This window comes from Marmota monax, unplaced genomic scaffold (assembly GCF_021218885.2).
Source record: "Marmota monax isolate L192 unplaced genomic scaffold, Marmota_monax_Labrador192_F-V1.1 WCK01_AAM20220418_F8-fsc00021, whole genome shotgun sequence".
NCBI lineage: Eukaryota > Metazoa > Chordata > Mammalia > Rodentia > Sciuridae > Marmota > Marmota monax.
Genome location: NW_026695228.1, coordinates 21,167,712 through 21,185,003, shown reverse-complemented (window position 1 = coordinate 21,185,003; position 17,292 = coordinate 21,167,712). Strand labels below are relative to the sequence as shown.

The 17,292-nt window shown below is 61.6% G+C and overlaps 2 protein-coding genes across 6 annotated transcripts; one reads left to right on the top strand and one right to left on the bottom strand.

The window, feature by feature from the left end:
* Nucleotides 1-1,736: 1,736 nt before the first annotated feature.
* Nucleotides 1,737-13,253, bottom strand: Ano8 (anoctamin 8). Of its 2 annotated transcripts, none has more exons than XM_058576522.1 (18): nt 12,765-13,253; nt 10,668-10,778; nt 10,409-10,541; nt 10,089-10,227; nt 9,920-10,016; nt 9,177-9,293; nt 8,971-9,098; nt 8,713-8,874; nt 8,257-8,409; nt 8,027-8,153; nt 7,850-7,905; nt 7,676-7,750; nt 6,130-6,939; nt 5,720-5,911; nt 5,465-5,596; nt 5,267-5,377; nt 3,243-3,909; nt 1,737-2,402 (listed from the first exon to the last, which is right to left on the bottom strand). In XM_058576522.1, the coding sequence occupies exons 2-18, from the start codon at nt 10,714-10,716 to the stop codon at nt 2,035-2,037; spliced, it is 3,516 nt and encodes a 1,171-aa protein (XP_058432505.1). In that variant the 5' UTR covers nt 10,717-10,778; nt 12,765-13,253; the 3' UTR covers nt 1,737-2,034. The 2 variants fall into 2 exon arrangements, with proteins under 2 accessions (XP_058432505.1, XP_046292781.1); XM_046436825.2 differs by lacking the exon at nt 12,765-13,253 and adding an exon at nt 11,518-12,733.
* Nucleotides 13,254-13,329: 76 nt separating this feature from the next.
* Nucleotides 13,330-17,292, top strand: Gtpbp3 (GTP binding protein 3, mitochondrial). 4 transcript variants are annotated; one of them, XR_009226024.1, is made up of 9 exons: nt 13,330-13,779; nt 14,099-14,346; nt 14,459-14,545; nt 14,632-14,834; nt 15,032-15,347; nt 15,535-15,700; nt 16,001-16,264; nt 16,451-16,776; nt 16,931-17,292. XR_009226024.1 is itself a non-coding variant. In XM_046436828.2 (9 exons), exons 1-9 carry the CDS (start codon nt 13,727-13,729, stop codon nt 16,674-16,676), a joined length of 1,401 nt encoding a protein of 466 aa, XP_046292784.1. In that variant the 5' UTR covers nt 13,330-13,726; the 3' UTR covers nt 16,677-17,292. The 4 variants fall into 4 exon arrangements, 3 of the variants coding, with proteins under 3 accessions (XP_046292784.1, XP_046292783.1, XP_046292782.1); XM_046436828.2 differs by having other exon boundaries at nt 15,032-15,104; nt 15,204-15,347; nt 16,064-16,264; nt 16,451-17,292; XM_046436827.2 differs by having other exon boundaries at nt 15,032-15,104; nt 15,204-15,347; nt 16,451-17,292.

The following is a 17,292-nucleotide window of genomic DNA, read 5'->3' as shown; positions in this document are numbered from 1 at the left end:
GGCCTCATGGGACCCCAAGTCATATAGGAGTTCTAGTCAGTGTGTTTCCTGGCCTCTCCAGGGGGTCCCTTCACCAGCTGGGCTGGGATTGGGACTGAGCTTGGAACGTAGAGGGTGGTTTGGGCTCTGGGTAGAAGTTCGCCTCCCTGAGCATTTGGCCTGGGCATCTGCTCCTTCTACCCCCGCTGCCCTGTAAGGGGGGCGTGACTCAGTGCTGAGTATTCCGGGGAGTTGGGGGTGGAGTAGGCCCTGGATCTGAGGGGGTGGTTGGGGAAGGTGTGCCTGCCCCCAGCAGTTACCCTGGGGCCTTCTCTGGCTGCCCAACTCTCTTGGGGCAGATGGTGCTGGGTTGGCACAAGTGACTGAACCAGGCCAGCACAGCAACCCAGCTGTGCTTCGAGGCCCAGACACCTTGACCCCAGCTCTCAGCTTGGTGTCTGTACCAAGGCAGGTGCATACTGTAAGGTCCCTGCTCCCTGCAGGCACTGGGCAGCCAGTCAGGAACAGAAGCTTGACCTTGGCCTTGCGGGTCAAGGCAAGGGGAGTGGCAAGTCCCCTTCCCCCCCCCCCCACTTCCAGACCAGTTGGGAATCCCCAGTCCCAGGGGTGGTTCTGACCTGGCAGATTTATGGTGTTACTTGGTCAGTGGTTAAAATGGCAGGACTTCAAAGACCAGGAGACAGTATGGCACCAGGCAGCACCCCCCCCCCCCCAAGGCTCTGAGTCCCCTTTTGAGCTGGGCCTGTCTCCTACACCGACTGATTCCTGGGGCGCTTCCTCCCAGTGCCCTGCCCGCCCCGGCCCACCTGTGGCCTCCCTAGGAGGGAGCAGCCTGTGCACGGCCCCCACGGCTCCTGCTGCCTCAGGAGGAGCCCAGGCCTGAGCCAGCCACTGCTCCCCACCCCTGCCTTTGGGACTCCCCTTGCCCTGATGTCCCCAAGTCCAGACTGCCTTCCTGTGCCTCTCCCTCAGCTACAGGCTGCCATGCTGGCTCCAGTGAGCCATGCCTTCAGGTTTCCCTGAAGTGTGCCCCTTTGTCAAACTGGCTCCCCCTGGGGTGTGGCCACGTGAGGGTCTAACCCTTTAGCTTTTGTAGGGGGACATGCTTGTTGTCATTTTCCCAGATGAATGTGAGGGTCTGACAGGCAGTGTTCCTGTCCCTAAGTCACATGTCCACAAATCCTAGTGATTCCTGTCTGGAATTCGTCCCTTCATGGGACGTCCTGGCTGTTCCTTGATGCCAATCTGTGTTCTGGGCACCCCCAAGTGCACCATCCTCTCAATACCATGACTCTGGGACTGCAGGGCTGGGGTGCCAGGTGCCTTCCGATTTCCATGTCCCATGTTCTTCCCATTGTCCCTGGCTTCCCAGGGGGCAGTTGTGCCAGAAAATTCACCTCTTACACACACACACACACACACACACGCAGCTGAGAGGACCGTGTCACCCCTCTGTCCCTGTTTGACGCTGAGAACTATGGCTGAATCCTTTCAGCATCTTGAGCTGGCCTCCTGTCTGGGTGGCCGGAACCTGACCTGAGCGAGGCCCTGCAGCTCCGCCCCAGGGCTCCCGGGCCCAAGTCAGCCCCCGGATCTGGGCCGGCACAGCCTGGAGTTTTCCATCCGTGGCCCCAAGACCCAGTTCTTGGGAGGAGGCCCCTGGGCGTCAAGTCAGCCTGTGGCAGGTCCTAGTCCCCAGGGCTCCCAAGCCCCCTTCCACTTGCTCTGACCTCGGGCACTGTTGAAATATACTTTTTATTGCATTTCTGCCGTTTTACAAAAATATGACAAAATAAATTAAAAACAAATAAATAATCGCCTATTCTGTGTGTGTTCTCTATTGGTTTGGGGTTTCCTTTCGCTTCCCCCATCCTGGTCGAAAGGAAAACGGCAGATAGGGGAACCCGCCCTGACGGGGCGGCCAATACTGGTGGCTGTGGCTGGGGACGGAGGGCAGGGCAAAGCGCGTTTTCGGGCTGGCCGCCCCGATAATGACTGATATTGCAAACGAGAAGAGGAAGGCAGGGCGCGGGGCTAGTGCCAGCCGCTGGGCCAGCACACGGCCTGGGGGCTGGGGCTGGGGCTGGGGGAGGGCGCGGGGCCCCCCGGGGGCTCGGAGGTGAGCGGCAGCGGCGGGGGCGGGAGGCTGTAGAAGCTGGCGTCCCCTGGCAGCGGCTGCAGGGCTGGAGGGGGGCCCGGGAGGGCACAGGGGGGGCACTCAGCGGCGGGCGGGGCCTGGCGGGGCGCGGCGCCCTCGCCCCCGCAGCCCCAAGGCCCGTCCCACTGCCAGCAGCTGGCGGGTGGCGTCGGGGGCCGGGACAGCGGTATTGGTGGCGGCGGCGCGGGGCTCCGGCTGCGGCGGGTGCGGAAGGCAGGGGCGCCCGCGAGGGCCAGCGCTGTCCCTGCGGAGGCGAGAGGGGCCGTTCCGGGGGCATGCCGCCCCCGCCAGACCCCACGGGGTGGGCGACCCTGCCCGCACTCCCTCCCGGCTTCCAGGCACGTGAAAGGCCTTATTGCTTCAGATCAGAGACGGGGTGGGTGACTCCCCTGGGCGACTTTGCATCCCTGGCCTCTCCCAGGCACCGGGGAGGGGAGTCTGAGGAAGTCCCTCTGACTTCTGACCTATGCCCTTGTACTGCAGCTACCACCTCTCAGGCGACCTGGGGATCAGACTACTGGACCCCCCAGACTAGGGTTGGGGCAGGCAAAGTGGTAGGGGTCCTGGGATGTGGCCCGTGCCAAGGCTCTGCACTAAAGTGGGTGCAGCCTGTAACCCAGTGCCCTGGGTGGGCAGCCCCAGCCTCCACCTCCAAAGAAGTCCTTCCTGAACACCTGGGCTGCAGGCTGGGGATTTGCATAGAGGTCTGGGGGGGTCCAGTCCCCCAGAGTGAGCCGGGCATGGGAGCAGGAGAGGGTGGGCCAGGAGGTAAAGGGGCCTCCCTCACCTCTTCTGGCACCAGAGCATGGTGGGGGTACCCTGGGAGGGGTACTAGACAGGGGGCTTTGGCGTCCCTCCCTGGGGGTGTGAGGAGGGTCAGGCACAGGGCTCCAGGCTCTCCAGGGTCCCAGAGACTGAGCAGGCTTGACTTAGAGGCTCCATGTCCCACTGACCCAGGTCCCCTACCAATACCAAAGACGGGGCCTGCGCTGTCCCCTTCAGCCCTTCTCCCTAGGCCTGGCCACCCCACCCCTACCCCCAAAGCCGGGCCCAGCGTCCCCACCCCCGAGTTAAAGCTTGTGACCTGAGCCTTCCTCTTCGGGCCGGGGGGCTTCCAGCTCCTCAGCTGAGGCCTCGTCCGCTGGCCCACTCCTCTGGGCCCGGCCGCTGCCACCGCTGGGGGTCCCGTCCTGTCGGGCCTGCCCGCCCGCCCCGTTGGACCCGGTCTCAGCCCGGGTCCCGCCAAAAGGGAAGAGCTTGCCGGCGTGGAAGGCCTTGGGTGGCGAGTGGCTGCGCTCCGGATCCCTTCGGGTCTCGGGCGACTTGAGGAACTTGAAGCTGAGGAAGGCCGGTAGGCGGGTGTCACTGCCGGTGGGTGACTGGGCAGAGGGCTGCCGAGCGGCAGGGCCAGTCCCTGTGCCGGCCAGCGAGGACGTGGCCCCTGATGACAGGAACTTGCCCTGTAGCGGGATGATCTGCTTCAGCTTCATGACATTGTTGGGTGCCAGCAGGGACCCCGGGCGCTTGGGCCGCTCAGGCCCATGGCTGCCCGCTCCGCCACCCTTGGCTTTGGCAGAGGACTTCTCGGAGGCGGCGGGGTCCAGCCCAGCGCCCTCAGCCCTGGCCTCCTCCCGGCCACTGGTGTCACGCTCCCTGCGGGCATGGTGCTCCGCGTGGCGCTGGCGCTCCTCCTCCTCCCGCCGCCGCCGCTGCTGCTGCTGGTAGCGGTGCTGGGCCTGGCGCTCGTGTCTCTGTGGGCAGAAGCACACAGCTAGGGGCCGGGAAGGCAGGGTTGGCCAGGCCATGCGGACTCTGCGGAAACGGCCAGCTGAATCCCTCGGTGGAGGCTGAGGCTCCCCACTAGAGAGAGATCCAGAAGCTTATTGGGCACCAGCAGGATGCCCGGACCCAAGCTGGGGCTCTCTGAGGAAGCGGGGAAGGGATCCAAATGTTTATTGGGCACCAACTGCATCCCTGGACCCAAGCCGTTGCTTTCTGGGAATTGAGAAGAAAACAAATGTTCACTGGCCACCAACTCTGTCCCTGGCCACAAGCCAGACAGTGTCTTAGGAACTGGACCCTGCTTTCTGGAGAACCAGCAGGACAAGAGAGCCTGGACTGGAGCAGTGTGACTTTAAATTAATTACAATTCGTCAAGGGGTGGGGGAGCGGCTCAGTGGCAGTGCGCTTGCCCAGTATGTGTGAGGACCTGGGTTCCATCCCAGCACTGCACGAAAAGGAAAAAATATGATTTTTTTTTAATATAAAATAAAATGAGTTCCTCATTCCCCTCGGCCCCATTTCAAAGTGCTCTTTAGCCACCTGTTGCTTGGGGCTACTTGGACAGCACAGATTTGGAACATTCCCGCCTTCCAGGAAAGGTCTGCATCTGAAGATGCCATGGAGCTCCTCGGCCACTCTGTAGCTTTTGGAGGAATATGCAAGAGGCTGGACCTCTCCTAGGAAGCATCCACCATGCCTCTGGCCCCAGACAGGATGCTCTCAGGGGGCTGGTAGTTTTGGATGCCATGGAGATACTGAAAGGGACCCAGGCCGACTGATAGTCATCCTTCAGTATCTGCAGGGCACTGGCTCCAGGACCCCCGCTGATGCCAAAATCTGTGGACAGGCAAGTCCTTAATGAAAAATGGACAGTGTTTGCATAGAACCAACGGACATCCCCTGTCCACTTTAAATCGTCTCTAGGTGACTTAGAAAAGCAATCCCTTGTAGATGCACTGTCCACCGTTGTATACTGCATGGCTTAGGGAATCACGACAGAAAGTCTCAGCTGGGCACAGTGGTGGGTGCCTGGAGTCCCAGTTACTTGGGAAGCTGAGCGGGAGAACCGCTGGAGCCCAGGAGTTTGAGACCCCATCTCAAAAAAACCAAGCAAGGAAGGAGGTGGGTGGGAGTCTGTGTGTGGTCAGCCCAGATGGCGTCCTTGGGTGCGGAACCCAGGGGAACTGAGAGCCGACGATCGTTCTAGGCTTTGTACCTCTCTGCACGTTTCCCCTCTTCCTAGGGACTTGGCCCCAGAGAGCCACTGCCAGGGACGCCCCGCCCAGCAGACAGGTCCTAGGAAGCAGCTCCTCCCAGCCTACATACCTTGAAGGCCTCTCGTCGCTGATACTCGAGCTTGGCCATCTCCTCGGCCACCCAGCCTGGGATGTCGGGGATGGCCACATGGATGAGGTACTTGAGGAGCAGAGCGAAGTGCTGTGGGGATCCGAAGAGGAGGCTACAGGCTCCGGGGACGCCCTCCTGCCTGCCGCCCGGCTCCCCCACCAGGTCGCCAGCCCCCACCTCGAGCACCACCACGGACACAATGGCTGCTTCCGGGCTCAGCCAAGGGAAGAGGCGCTGCAGCTGCCCGCACTGGCCGATGAGGTAGCAGTTCACCACGATCGCCAGCACACCCATGGCCTCCATGACCTTCTGCAGGGGGGCGGGGATCTCAGAGGAGGTCCAGCGGCCTCTCCAGACCCCCGCTCCTCCCAGCAAGACCCAGGTTTCCCCTGGACCTTCAGCTAGGAGCCCTTGGCCTGCCCCCTGCCCCACCTGCCACTGGCCGATGCTCTCGACACGCTGGCCGAAGGGCCGCTGCAGGCCTGTGCACAGTTTGAAGGCGTCACTGCGGATCTCGATGAGGTTGTTGACCAGGGCACAGAGCGCGGCCAGCGGGAAGGCGGACGAGAAGAGCACGACGTAGCCGAACTGCACGAACATCTCCTGGTAGTCCTGGAAGGTGTCCTTCGGGGCGAGGGGGGGCGCTCTCAGGCCACCTTCCTCCGCCAGCCCCCTCCCTCGGATCTCCCCTCGTGGACCAGAGTCTCTCTCCATCTTTGGCCTCAGACTGGGCGAGAGGCCTCGCTCACCCAGCTGGACATTCGTCCTGGGCTCCCGTTCTGTAGCTCCCAGCCATCAAGGGCCCCACTGCCCGATGGCCTCCACCTCTGCCCGCGGCCTACCTCGTACTTCCTCATGCAGCTCTCCAGCTCTGCCTGGGTCAACTGGGCCGAGGGCTCCTCCTCAGGTGGGTCGATCCAAGATGACCGGTTCTGCCTCTTCTGTCTCCCGGCAGAGTCCCCAGAGCCGGGCTCTGGGTCTGGGCCTCCATCAGGCCCTTGGTCTCGGCCCTCGCCCCCGGCCCGACGGAGCAGGATGGTTGGGGGCTCTCGCTCAGGGCTGCCAGGAGGACCCTCTGGCTCGTCGTCTTCCTCGGCCAGTGTGAACACGCCTGGCTCCAGCCCCTTCTCCACCATGGTGGGGCTTCCCTCCTCCAAGAGGGCCTCTGGGTTTGGGCCAGGCCGTCGCCGCCCCGCCCCGCGCTCAGCAAAGCTGACCTTCTTCAGGCGGAGCCCACAGTCCAGGAGGCCACCTTCCTCGCCCTCGTCATCGTCCTCCTCCTCTTCTTCCTCCTCTTCCTCCTCCTCTTCTGCCTCCTCCTTGCCCCCCTGGGGCCCGTCCCTGACCTCCCCACCCTCCCCGGCTGGTCTCCGCTCCACTGTGGCCTCTTCCTCCTCCTCAGGTGCCCCGCAGCCCCCACTGAGACACCTGCGGCCCCCCCCACTGCCGCCACCACTGCCCTCGTCGGCCTGGGCTTCGAGGCGGCGAGGCACAGGGCGCCTGAGGCTCAACAGGCCGAGCAGGGCTTGAACCAGCTCCCAGATGGCCCGCAGACCGAGCTCGCCACGACCCAGCCTGCGGTACAGGTGTGGCTGCAGGACCTCACGCACATTCTGGAGGAACTGGCGGGTGATCAGCAGCGTGGCCAGCATCTGGGGGCAGGAGGGGAGTGGAGAGAGGCTGCATGGGGGACAGGTGGGAGGCCCAGGCACCAGAACAGGGCACCCACCCTCCAGAGCACCTTCCGGGAGCAAGTACCCAGATGCACACACGGAGCCCAGTTCTTAACTCTGCCCCTCTGGATGTCCCTGGACACAGAGGCCCCCAGCACCCAGCCACCAATCACCTGCCATAGCCCAGCTCTCCACAGCGCACGTAGCCAACCCACAGGGCAGGCATGGGGCGCTGCCACCCCGACGAGGCCTCAGCCACTGCCCGGGGCCTGGCTGGGCCCCCTCTGCCTGTGCTAGGCCACCAGAGCCCCAGGCCCCTCTGAGCATGCGCCCTCAGCCTGGCGTGCCCGGTCCCCAGCACGGCCATGCTGCCCACCCTGGCGGGGGCTCGCCACCTGCCCGTACTTTGGCCCGGGCCGAGAGCAGAAGGCCCCGGAGGGAGAGGAGCAGCAGGCGGAACCGCAGGGCCACGAGCGGGACCAGCACCGCCCGCAGCTGCCGCTCAAGGCTCTGGGACAGGGACAGGACGAGCAGGAGCTGTGGAGGGACCGACGGACAGATGGACAGACAGATGGGGGGGTGACAGGCAGAGAGAGGACAGACGGACGGACGAACAAAGAGGAGAGAAGGATGGAGGGGGGGGGAGCGGCTGGAGAGCCCTGGACCCCGTGTGCCAGGTCCGGCCCCCCGGCTGCCGCGGGAGCCAGAGGCTCACCTCTTTGAGGCGCTCCATGTCCTTGAGGTAGAAGCCGATGTAGAAGAGGCTCAGGTACGAGTTGACAAACTGGAACTGCAGGGAGCAGGCGGCCGTGTCACTCCCAGTTCCTCTCACACCCCCTGCCCCCAGCCTCTCTGTCGTCCCCTGCGGTCTCCCTTGGAGGCTACTCACCAGGACGACCTTGATGATGAGGTGCTTCTCGTAAGCGCTCTCTAGCCGGTAGTTCTCTAGGGGCCGAGGAGGAGGAGTGTGAGGGGCCACCCTGGCTGCCCACGACCAGTGGGACCCCAGGAGGCAGGGGCAGCCTTCCTCCTGGGGGAGCAGCGGGACTCCCCTGGCAGAGCATACCCATGTCGTTGAGCCAGATGGCCAGCTTCTTGTAGCCCTCGGCGCTCACGCTGACCAGCAGGGCCAGCACAACCTTGGGCAGGAAGCGGGCGAGGCGGGGCAGCCCCTTCACACTCAGCACCAGCTCCTGTGGGCCCAGGAGGTTGGTGACAGGGCTCGGCGTGGCTCGGGCAGGGCTGGGCGAGTGGTCGGCGGGTCGGGCTAAGGCCAGGGAGAGGGGCTCAGGTCACCTGCAGCTGGAAGCATCCCAGCATGAGCAAGAAGACGCAGGCCAGGCAGGCCAAGCACAGCGGCAGGCTCACGAGCAGCTGGAAGAGCAGCCGCTTCCACGGTGGGTAGTAGAACTCCTCAGCGCGGGTCACGGGGCTGATGCGGCGCACGCCCTGGGGGAGGTGGCCAGCCCAGCGTGAGACTGCAGGGGTCACCTCCGCCCTATCTGCCCTTTCTGATTCTCCAAACTCAGTTTCCCTCCACGACACCTTTTTTCTTGGGGTACCTCGTGCCACCTCGTGTACCCTTTCTAGTTCCTCAAATCCAATTTCCACACCCCCAGGAGCACGCACCCCCGTCTGACATGCCGCCTCTTGCGCAGCCCAGGCCACCTACGCGCTTGCTCCTGCAGCGTCTCCACCATGCGCTCGCTTTTACCTGGTTCTCTGAATTCCTCGACCCAACCTTGGACTGACCCTGAACTGGGGACGTGGCTCCTCCACAGCTTCCCCAGGTGAATCCAGTGTTCCCCACTTGTAGGCCAGCTCTGCCCCCCTCCGTTTCCACTCCTCTAAGAACAGTGTTGACCAGATCACGTTGAAGAGCGCAAAGACCACGCAGGACACATCCCGGCTTGTCTGTGGGTGGCAGAGGAGAGCCAAGCCATCGGGCGAGCTAGCCCAGGAAGGAGAGTGTGTTGGGACCCCCAGCCCCACCCAGCCCTGGTCTGATACCTGATCAGCCTCCGTGAATGTGTATAGGACAGAGCCAAAGACAGCGGGGTACACCATTGCTGACGTGTAGAAGCCCAGCCAGGCAAAGTACATGGCAATCTTCACACCAAAGTAGTCACAGATGTCATCTGCCAGGCGAGGGGGAGTCCCAGTCACCTCCACCTGCCTCCCGGGACCCCTGTCCACCCCCTAGCCCGGGACCTCACCTAAAGGCTGGTTTTCACACACAGCCTGCACCCATGACTTCATGAGGCGGTTCAGGATGCGCTGTTCGTGGACCGGGAACACCTGCTGGATGATCCCACGGGCCGCCAGCTCCGGGACTGTGGGGAGAGGAGCACAAGTGACCCCAGCTACTCCACCATGCTCCCAGCCGGACTGGCCTTCCTTGGCTGGAACCACAGCTTTTTGCTTGATCTTAAACCCACAGAGGCTCTTCCCAGGGAAGAAGTTCTGGATGGACGGAATACCTGATTCCCCTTCAGAATCTGGGAGATGCAGGGGCAGACAGGGAAGGTTACAGCCCCCATAGGGAACCATGTTTTTAAGTAAGCCATTTGGCTTTAGTTTGTGACCCTAAGGAATGGCATAAACTGGCATCAGAGGGTGAACGAATTTGTGTCGGCACCTTTCCTAGAGAAACCAAAGCCATAGTACACCAAGCGCTGTCCATGGTCCTGCCCCTACCTTATTCCAGAAAAGGGCGCAGCCTGGACATACCTCCTAGGGGATAAGCCCGACCCCTTTACAAAGGCCACGCCCCTTCAACTCATTGAGGGGCCTGATCCAGGTAACTGGGGCCATGCCCCTTAAGCTCATTGGCTGCCAACCCTTTACTAACCCCTGACTGGATGGAAACAGACCCCACCCTTCTACCCCCTAGATTGTCCTCTAAGAGCCCTGCCCAGCTCTATGCCTGTGCTTGTAGTGTTGGCCCCGCCTCGCTCACTGATTGGCTGGTCCTCCAGGAACCGCACGTTGTGCAACGCCTCTCCCTGCTTGGCACGCAGGTTCTGCAGCCAGAAGCGGATGATGCTCTGGCGTTCCTGTTGGGAAGAGGTTGTGAGCTCTCTGGGCAGCACCCCAAGGCTGGGCCACACTCGTGGGACGGGCCTGACCTGGGATGTGAAGAAGCGTAGCTCACTCTCCACATTCTCATAGATGAAGTCTTCTTCGCAGGAGAAGCCGCGGGTGCCCCCACCGAACTCGGCCTTCACAGCCTTGCGCAGACCCAGCTCGTCGGCCCCTCGGAGTAGGCTGCAGGGAGGGCAGAGGAGATGGGCTCACAGAAAGGCCCCGGCCCACCATCCTGGATCTAAGGACACACACCTGGTGGCTTCTTGGTACAAATGCAGGGTGGCTGGATAGCATGGTTGGCTCTTGGAAGGGCAGGGGGCCGGGTGCAGGGTCAGCAAGAGGCCAGAGGCAGGGGACTCGCCTCTCATATGTGGCTGTGACGAAGAAGGCGTAGGCACGCGTGTGGCGGTGGTGGCGGACTTGCACGATGAGCTCAGGGATGCCCACACGGATGTGGTTCAGCAGCCATAGCAGCGTGTGGTCATCAGTGGTGTCTGCCAGGGGGCACAGGGACGGATGGCTCTTGCCAAGAGGGGACCCCAAGACCACCTACATATTCCCACTGTGGGAAGCTGAGCTCAGGAGGGCTGCCTTTGGGCAGTGGCAGCGGGAGTGGGTACCTGGAAAGGTCATCAGCACATCACAGTTCTCCGTGGGAACGGTCTTCATCCATGCCTTGTGGGACACCAGGTAGCGACCCGCCTGCAGGAGCCGCTTCCCGAAAAGCTTATCTGGGGGGATCGGTGTGGCAGGTCTGGGTGAGGTCACACCTGGACCCAGACTTGGCCTCAAGTCTCAGTCCCTCCGGCCCCCACCGAGCTCTCCAGCACTCAGCCTGACTTTCAAGCTCGGTTCGTTTTCCTCTCTCCATGTCCTTGCACCAGCCAGGCCCTTCTCCAGGAATGCCCTTCCCCCAGGTCCTCCCTTACAAATCTTACTCATTCTTGAGGCCCAGCTCCGCCTACCGAACCACAATCGATGGGGCGCCCACTAGCAGCCCTGAGTGCTTCACCACATTATGACAGCGCGTCCTCACAGCAGCCCCATGAGTTGGGCGCGGTTCTTACCCCCATTTCACAGGTGAGGAAACTGAGGCCCAGTGTGTTTAAGTCACGCACCCAAGGTCACACAGCCGAGCTGGGATTCGAACCCAGGACCATGTGATTCTGTATTTTCCACGGAGAGGCTACCGCATTCCAGCCTGGCGGTGATCCCTCAGCCCAGGGGTGGCAAGGCTCAGCCCCAGGCCGGGGCTCTTTGGAGGGGCGTGTCCGCGCTTTTGCGCTGGGACCCCCGCCCGCTGCACGGCCCAGCCCCGCCCGCCGGGCCGCAGCCGCAGTGCTGGGAAGAGCGGGCCCCTCCGCCAGACACCAGGCCCGGGACATTTGACCCCAATCTTCCTCCCTGCCCAGCCGACGCGCGCACCCCAGGCACCTGCAACCCAGTCCGCTCCAGCCGCCGCACACATACCCAGAACTCCAGACGCAGGGGCTGCGGGCTCGCCCTCCGGCGGGGGCCTCTTGCCGCGCTCTCCCTCCAGGGACGTGCCCCCGGCGCCCGAGGCAGTCTCGGCCATGGCGAGGACAGGTCAGGTTAGGGGCTGTGGGCGGCTCGGGCGCCGGGGGGTCGCGGACTCATGGGGCCAGTGCCGCCGCCGAGCGCGCGGGAGGAGGAGACAAAGGCCGCGCCCGCCCGCGCCGGTCGCCGTCCTCGCGCGCCCGAGCGCAGCTTCTCGTCGCCGCCCGAGCAGAACCTGGATTCTCTTTCCCCCGCCCGCCGCGCGTCACTCTCCAGTTCTCAATCCTGCCCGCCTGCCTGGCTCTCTGGTTCTCGTAGCCGCCCGTGTTGTTTTCCGAGTTTTGTTCTCGCCCGCCCACTTGGATTTCTGGTGCTCGTGCTCGCCCGCACCGAGGGTGCATTTTCCAAAGTGTCCCTACCTCCCCACCTTCGTTACCGCCTTGCAGCCTGTTTCCCCATTTGCAAGCTACAGAATTCACAGACCCGACTTGGAATCTTAGATGGGCGTGATTTGACTGTGGCAGGATGTGGGAGTAGGCGGCCTGGTCAGGGGAGATTCCTGAGAACAATAACCACCTAGTAGGGTAGCGAATAAATAATTACAGCAGGTTCTGCCTCAGGGTGTTTGCACGTGCTGTTTAGCTGCGGAGGACACCCATCGCGTTCTCTTTTCCTGGTTAATTCTTACTCCCTTCAGAATGTAAGCTCCTTTGAGGGGATCCAATAGTAATAGCAAATAAAAGTAGTGCTCTTAAGTTTACATTTCAGATAAACGAAGAAATATTTAGTTACATCTTAAATGTTACATAGGATATAGTTATACTAAAACAGTGTTCGTTGTTTATTCAAAATTTAGTTGGCTGTCCTGTTTTCTCTAACCCCTTCGGTGCTGGGGATGAAATCCAGAGCCTCCTGCAGCCTAGGCAAGCGCTCTACCACTGAGCTACACTCCCGGCCCTAGGCATCGCCTCTTTTGTCTTGTACCGCGATCCTTGACCATCATGAATAGCCCGCTCCATCTGGGCGAGAACCCGGTGAAGGCAGGAGCCCAATCTGGTTCTCAATGCCTGGCACACAACAGGCATTTGATGTATACTTGTTACAGACGGAATCACCAGAGATGGAGAGTGTCATCGTTTATTCCTATTTTAAGTGAAAAAGTTGAGCAGGGCGGGACATGAGAGAATTACAACTCTAACCTGCCAGATTTTTCCCGAATTGCAGATGAGCTGCCCGTCCGCTTTGATCGAGAACCAGAGAATTGGCCGTGCGAAGGCGCTCCCGAGACCCCGCCCACTCAGTGCCTGGAATTCCACCATCAGCGATTTATTCTGCTGTTCAGCGCTGTCCTGGGTTAACCTGAAAGTAATTTCCAAGACTCGGTTGCCTGGCTTTCGGGGAGCCCGAGACAGACCGGACTCTCGGAAGACCTGAGCCAGAGAGGGCCAAGCAGCCCAGTGAGGGGCAGAGGGCTTCCAGGAAGGTTTCCTGGAGGAGGGAACTCTGAACTAGGCCTGGAGGATGAGTTTGTGAAACCAGGAAAGGCACCAGAGGCCTAGAGAGAGCCAGCAGAGGGTTGGGGAGCGGGGAGAAGCTGGAGGGTCCCGAGAAAACCAAGCAGCAGAAGTTTGGGCAAGGTTTTCCCTGGGCCAGAGGGTGTGTTCCCCGGAACTCATCCGTCGCATTCACTGAGATGCTCTGAGCTTCCGGTCCCTTCCTGGGAGCAGAGAGGTGTAACCCGCTTTTTGGACAGCAGTACAGGGTACGCTTGCCTCGCTTAAGGCTACGGAGTGGTCAAGCGGAAAGTACGGGACTCGAATCCTCGCCGTAATTTCCACCGTCCTGGCCAAGCGCTGTCCTCTCTCCTACTCGTTTCCATTGTCTCAGATCCCTGCCGCGTTAGGACCCTAAAAATTCGGTCTATTGTTGCCGGGGGAACATCTTTGCGGGGCACTCAAGTCCTGGAGCCCCCGCCCCCCTTCCTAGCACCAGCCCACGGGAATGAAGGTCTTCAGCCGGTGGGCGGGGCGCCTCCGCAGTGGCCCAATGATAGTCGAGGACGTAGAAGGTTCCCAGTAACGCCGTGGAGTAGGCGGGGCGTCCTGCCCGGACTTGAAGCGGCTCTGAAAGGTCCGACAGGCGGGTCGCAAGTTGTATATCCATGTGGCGGGAGCTGTGGACCTTGGCGGCCCGGGCGGCTCGTGGGTCTCGCAGGTGGGGCGACCCCGCCGAAGGGGTGGGACAGCGAGAGGTGCTTCAAGGGCCCCAAACCCGCTCCTTAGGTTCCCAGGGCCCAGTGTCCTGCCACAGAGGCACCACTCGAGTTCTTCCAAGCTCCAATCTGCCCATCCCTTTGCTGCAGACCCCACGTCAGGGTCACCTTTTGCTCTCAGTCACTTTATGGCTTCAGAGTCTCCAATCTGTACCTCCCCCCCGCCACCTGGAGCTACTCCTGACCATCCAGTCTTCGACCCATCTCCACCTTAAGACAGAGCCGCCAAGCTGTGCTGACTTTCCTCCTCTCCTGTCCCAGACTGTGCACAGGCCAGAGCAGCCGTGCCCCGGCCTTCGGTTCTGGGGCCACCATCTTCGCGCTAAGCTCAGGCCAAGGCCGCTGCGGCATAGCAGTGATCCGAACCAGCGGCCCCGCCAGCAGCCACGCTCTCCGGAGCCTCACGGCGCCCCGGGACCTGCCCCCGGCCCGCAGCGCCAGCCTACGTCTGCTCAGCGACCCGCACACTGGGGAACCGCTGGATCGTGCACTGGTGCTCTGGTTCCCTGGTGAGGGACCCCAGAACTCGAACCTCCCGTAGTGCCCATGGCCCGGTTTCCCCCCTCCTGGGGTTTGCCCAGGCTGTGCCTTCTACCTGAATCTCATCTCTTTGTCCACGAGGTCCCCAAAGTTTCACGGGTGAGGACTGTGTGGAGTTCCACGTACATGGAGGCCCGGCCGTGGTGAGTGGAGTCTTACAGGCTCTGGGTGAGTCACAGTCTCAGGTTCGCAGCCTGGCTCTGCCCATGGGCTTGGGGGACCAGCGGGTTCAAGGACCTGGGGCCTCCCCACAGGCAGTGTGCCAGGGTTACGGCCAGCTGAGGCTGGAGAATTCACCAGGCGGGCGTTCGCCCATGGGAAGCTGAGCCTCACAGAGGTGGAGGGGCTGGCCGACCTGATCCACGCGGAAACTGAAGCGCAGCGTCGCCAGGCCTTGAGGCAGCTGGACGGCGAGCTGGGCCAACTCTGCCGCAGCTGGGCCGAGACCCTCACCAAGGCAAGTGCCCTGTTTGCTGATCCCTGCCTCTAAGACCCCACCTCTTCATCCCTGCATGAGTGCACCCCATGCATTCATTCCCCGCATGAAAGCATCCTACCTACAGGCCAATCCTGTCCCTAGATCCTGCTGCACCTGGGTAGTGGAATGGCGGGTTCCTGGGTGCTCACATCACCTGCCTTCCTCCCGCTGCCTAGGCTCTGGCCCATGTGGAGGCCTACATCGACTTTGGGGAGGATGACAACCTGGAGGATGGTGTCCTGGAGCAAGGTGGGCCCACATGGGGGTCGAAGGTGGAGATGGCTGGCATCCTCAGCTTCCAGAGGCCCTCCTCACCCACACCTCTCTGCCTGCTTTCCCCGTCCACAGCGGACAGTGAAGTGCAGGGGCTGGTGGTGGCACTGGACGCGCATCTACGAGATGCCAGGCGTGGGCAGCGGCTCCGCTCAGGGGCACACGTCGTGGTCACTGGACCCCCCAATGCCGGCAAAAGCAGCTTGGTGAACCTCCTCAGTACGTGAAGGGGGATGGGGATGTGGCCTGAGTGGGGTGTTAGCTTAGTGCCAGGGGTGGGGCCAGCAGGTAGGAAACTGAGTCTGTCGAAGGTATTAGAAAAGCTCCGCCCAGCCGAGGGGTGGGGCCTAGGGGAGGAACTCTCTGGCCTCTCCCCCTCCCACTTCTTCTAACTGCCTCCCTCTAGGCCAGAAGCCTGTGTCCATCGTGTCCCCAGAGCCAGGGACTACCCGTGATGTGCTGGAGATCCCTGTGGACCTGGCTGGGTTCCCCGCATTGCTGAGTGACACCGCGGGATTGCGGGAGGGCGTGGGGCCCGTGGAGCAGGAGGGCGTGCGCCGGGCCCGTGAGAGGTGGGCTGGCAGAGTTGTGGGAGGGGTTGTGGGGCCCTTCCTCTGCCTTTTCTCTCTGTTGCACTTATTTTTATTTTTCCTCATTCAGTAAAGGTTGCTAAGCTTCTTCAAGTAGGGGCCTCAGTGATTGGGTTCTAATTAAATGCTGTTCTTGCTGGCCAGCTCCCCTGCCTGCCACACTGTGCCCCCACCTTGTTGTCTCACCTCCTCCACTCCGCCCCCTCCGCCACTCTGCTCCGCCTACTGCATTAATTGCTGTATTCTGGGGTCATTCACCCCTGCTTCTCTCTGCTCCTCCAGGTTGGGGCAAGCTGACCTCATTTTGGCAGTGCTGGATGCCTCTGACCTGACCTCTCCCTCCAGCTGCAATTTCCTGGACACAGTTGTAGCCCTGCTAGGAGCCCAGAGCCAGCGCCTCCTGCTAGTGCTGAACAAATCTGACCTGCTGCCCCCTGAGGGCCTGGGCCCCAGTCTTGACCTGCCCCCCCACCTGCTGCTGTCTTGCTTGACCAGAGAGGGGCTGGACGGCCTCCTGGAGGCCCTAAAGAAGGAACTGGCTGCAGTGTGAGTCCCCTGGCCCACCGCCAGCCTCCCCTGACCCAAGTTCAAGTAGGAGCTGAGCCACTGGCTCTGGCCACATACCTGCCCCTCAGCCTTAGTTTCTGTATCTGCAAAATGGGTACAGCCTTTCCCCCATAAAAATGTGGTTGCAAGGTTGGGAGGGATCACTTCATGTCTTGTCTCTGGCAGGTGTGGGGACCCATCCACAGGCCCGCCACTCCTGACTCGCACCAGACACAGGCATCACCTCCAGGGCTGCCTGGACGCCCTTGGCCACTACAACCAGACTCGAGACCTGGCCTTGGCGGCTGAGGCTCTGCGTGTTGCCCGGAGGCACTTGTCCCACCTCACAGGGGGAGGGGGCACAGAGGAGGTCCTGGACATCATCTTCCGGGACTTCTGTGTGGGCAAGTGAAGGGTGACCCAGAAGCCATGGGACATCTGGAGCAGCTCTTCTCCTCCTCCCAGAACAGTGCAGCACTTCAGCGAGCTTCGGGGTAGCGAGCTCCCTGCAGGTGCGGGGGCCCAGGCCTTGGGGAAGGGCTACAGGGAGGTTGCTTTGGGCACCAGATGCTGGGGTGTGCATGGAGGGCTGGCTGGAGGTGGGAAGATCTCAGGGGTCTTTGTTTCATGGTTTCTGTTTTATTTTTTGCTGGCCTGGGGATGCAGCTTGGGCCTCGGTTACTAGGCAAGTGTTCTACCATGGAGCCACACCCCAGACCCATGGCGGTAACTTATTGTGCAAGTACCCAGGGAATGTGAACAACTCAAGTGATCCAGAAATGTTTCAACATGGGAATCTCCCTACTTGCCCTCTACTGAGGCCACAGCTTAATAGGAGAATTTATAGAACCTTCTCTGCATATTTGCATACTTGTGGATACACCTATGAATTAGATATGGGTTTGTTTGTTTGTCTGGTGCTGGGGATGTAACCCCAGGCATGCCAAGCACCAAGCACGTGCTCTATCTGAGCCGCACTCTCAGCCCTGAGATTTGTATTTTGCATATAAATTGTGTTTATTGCTCTA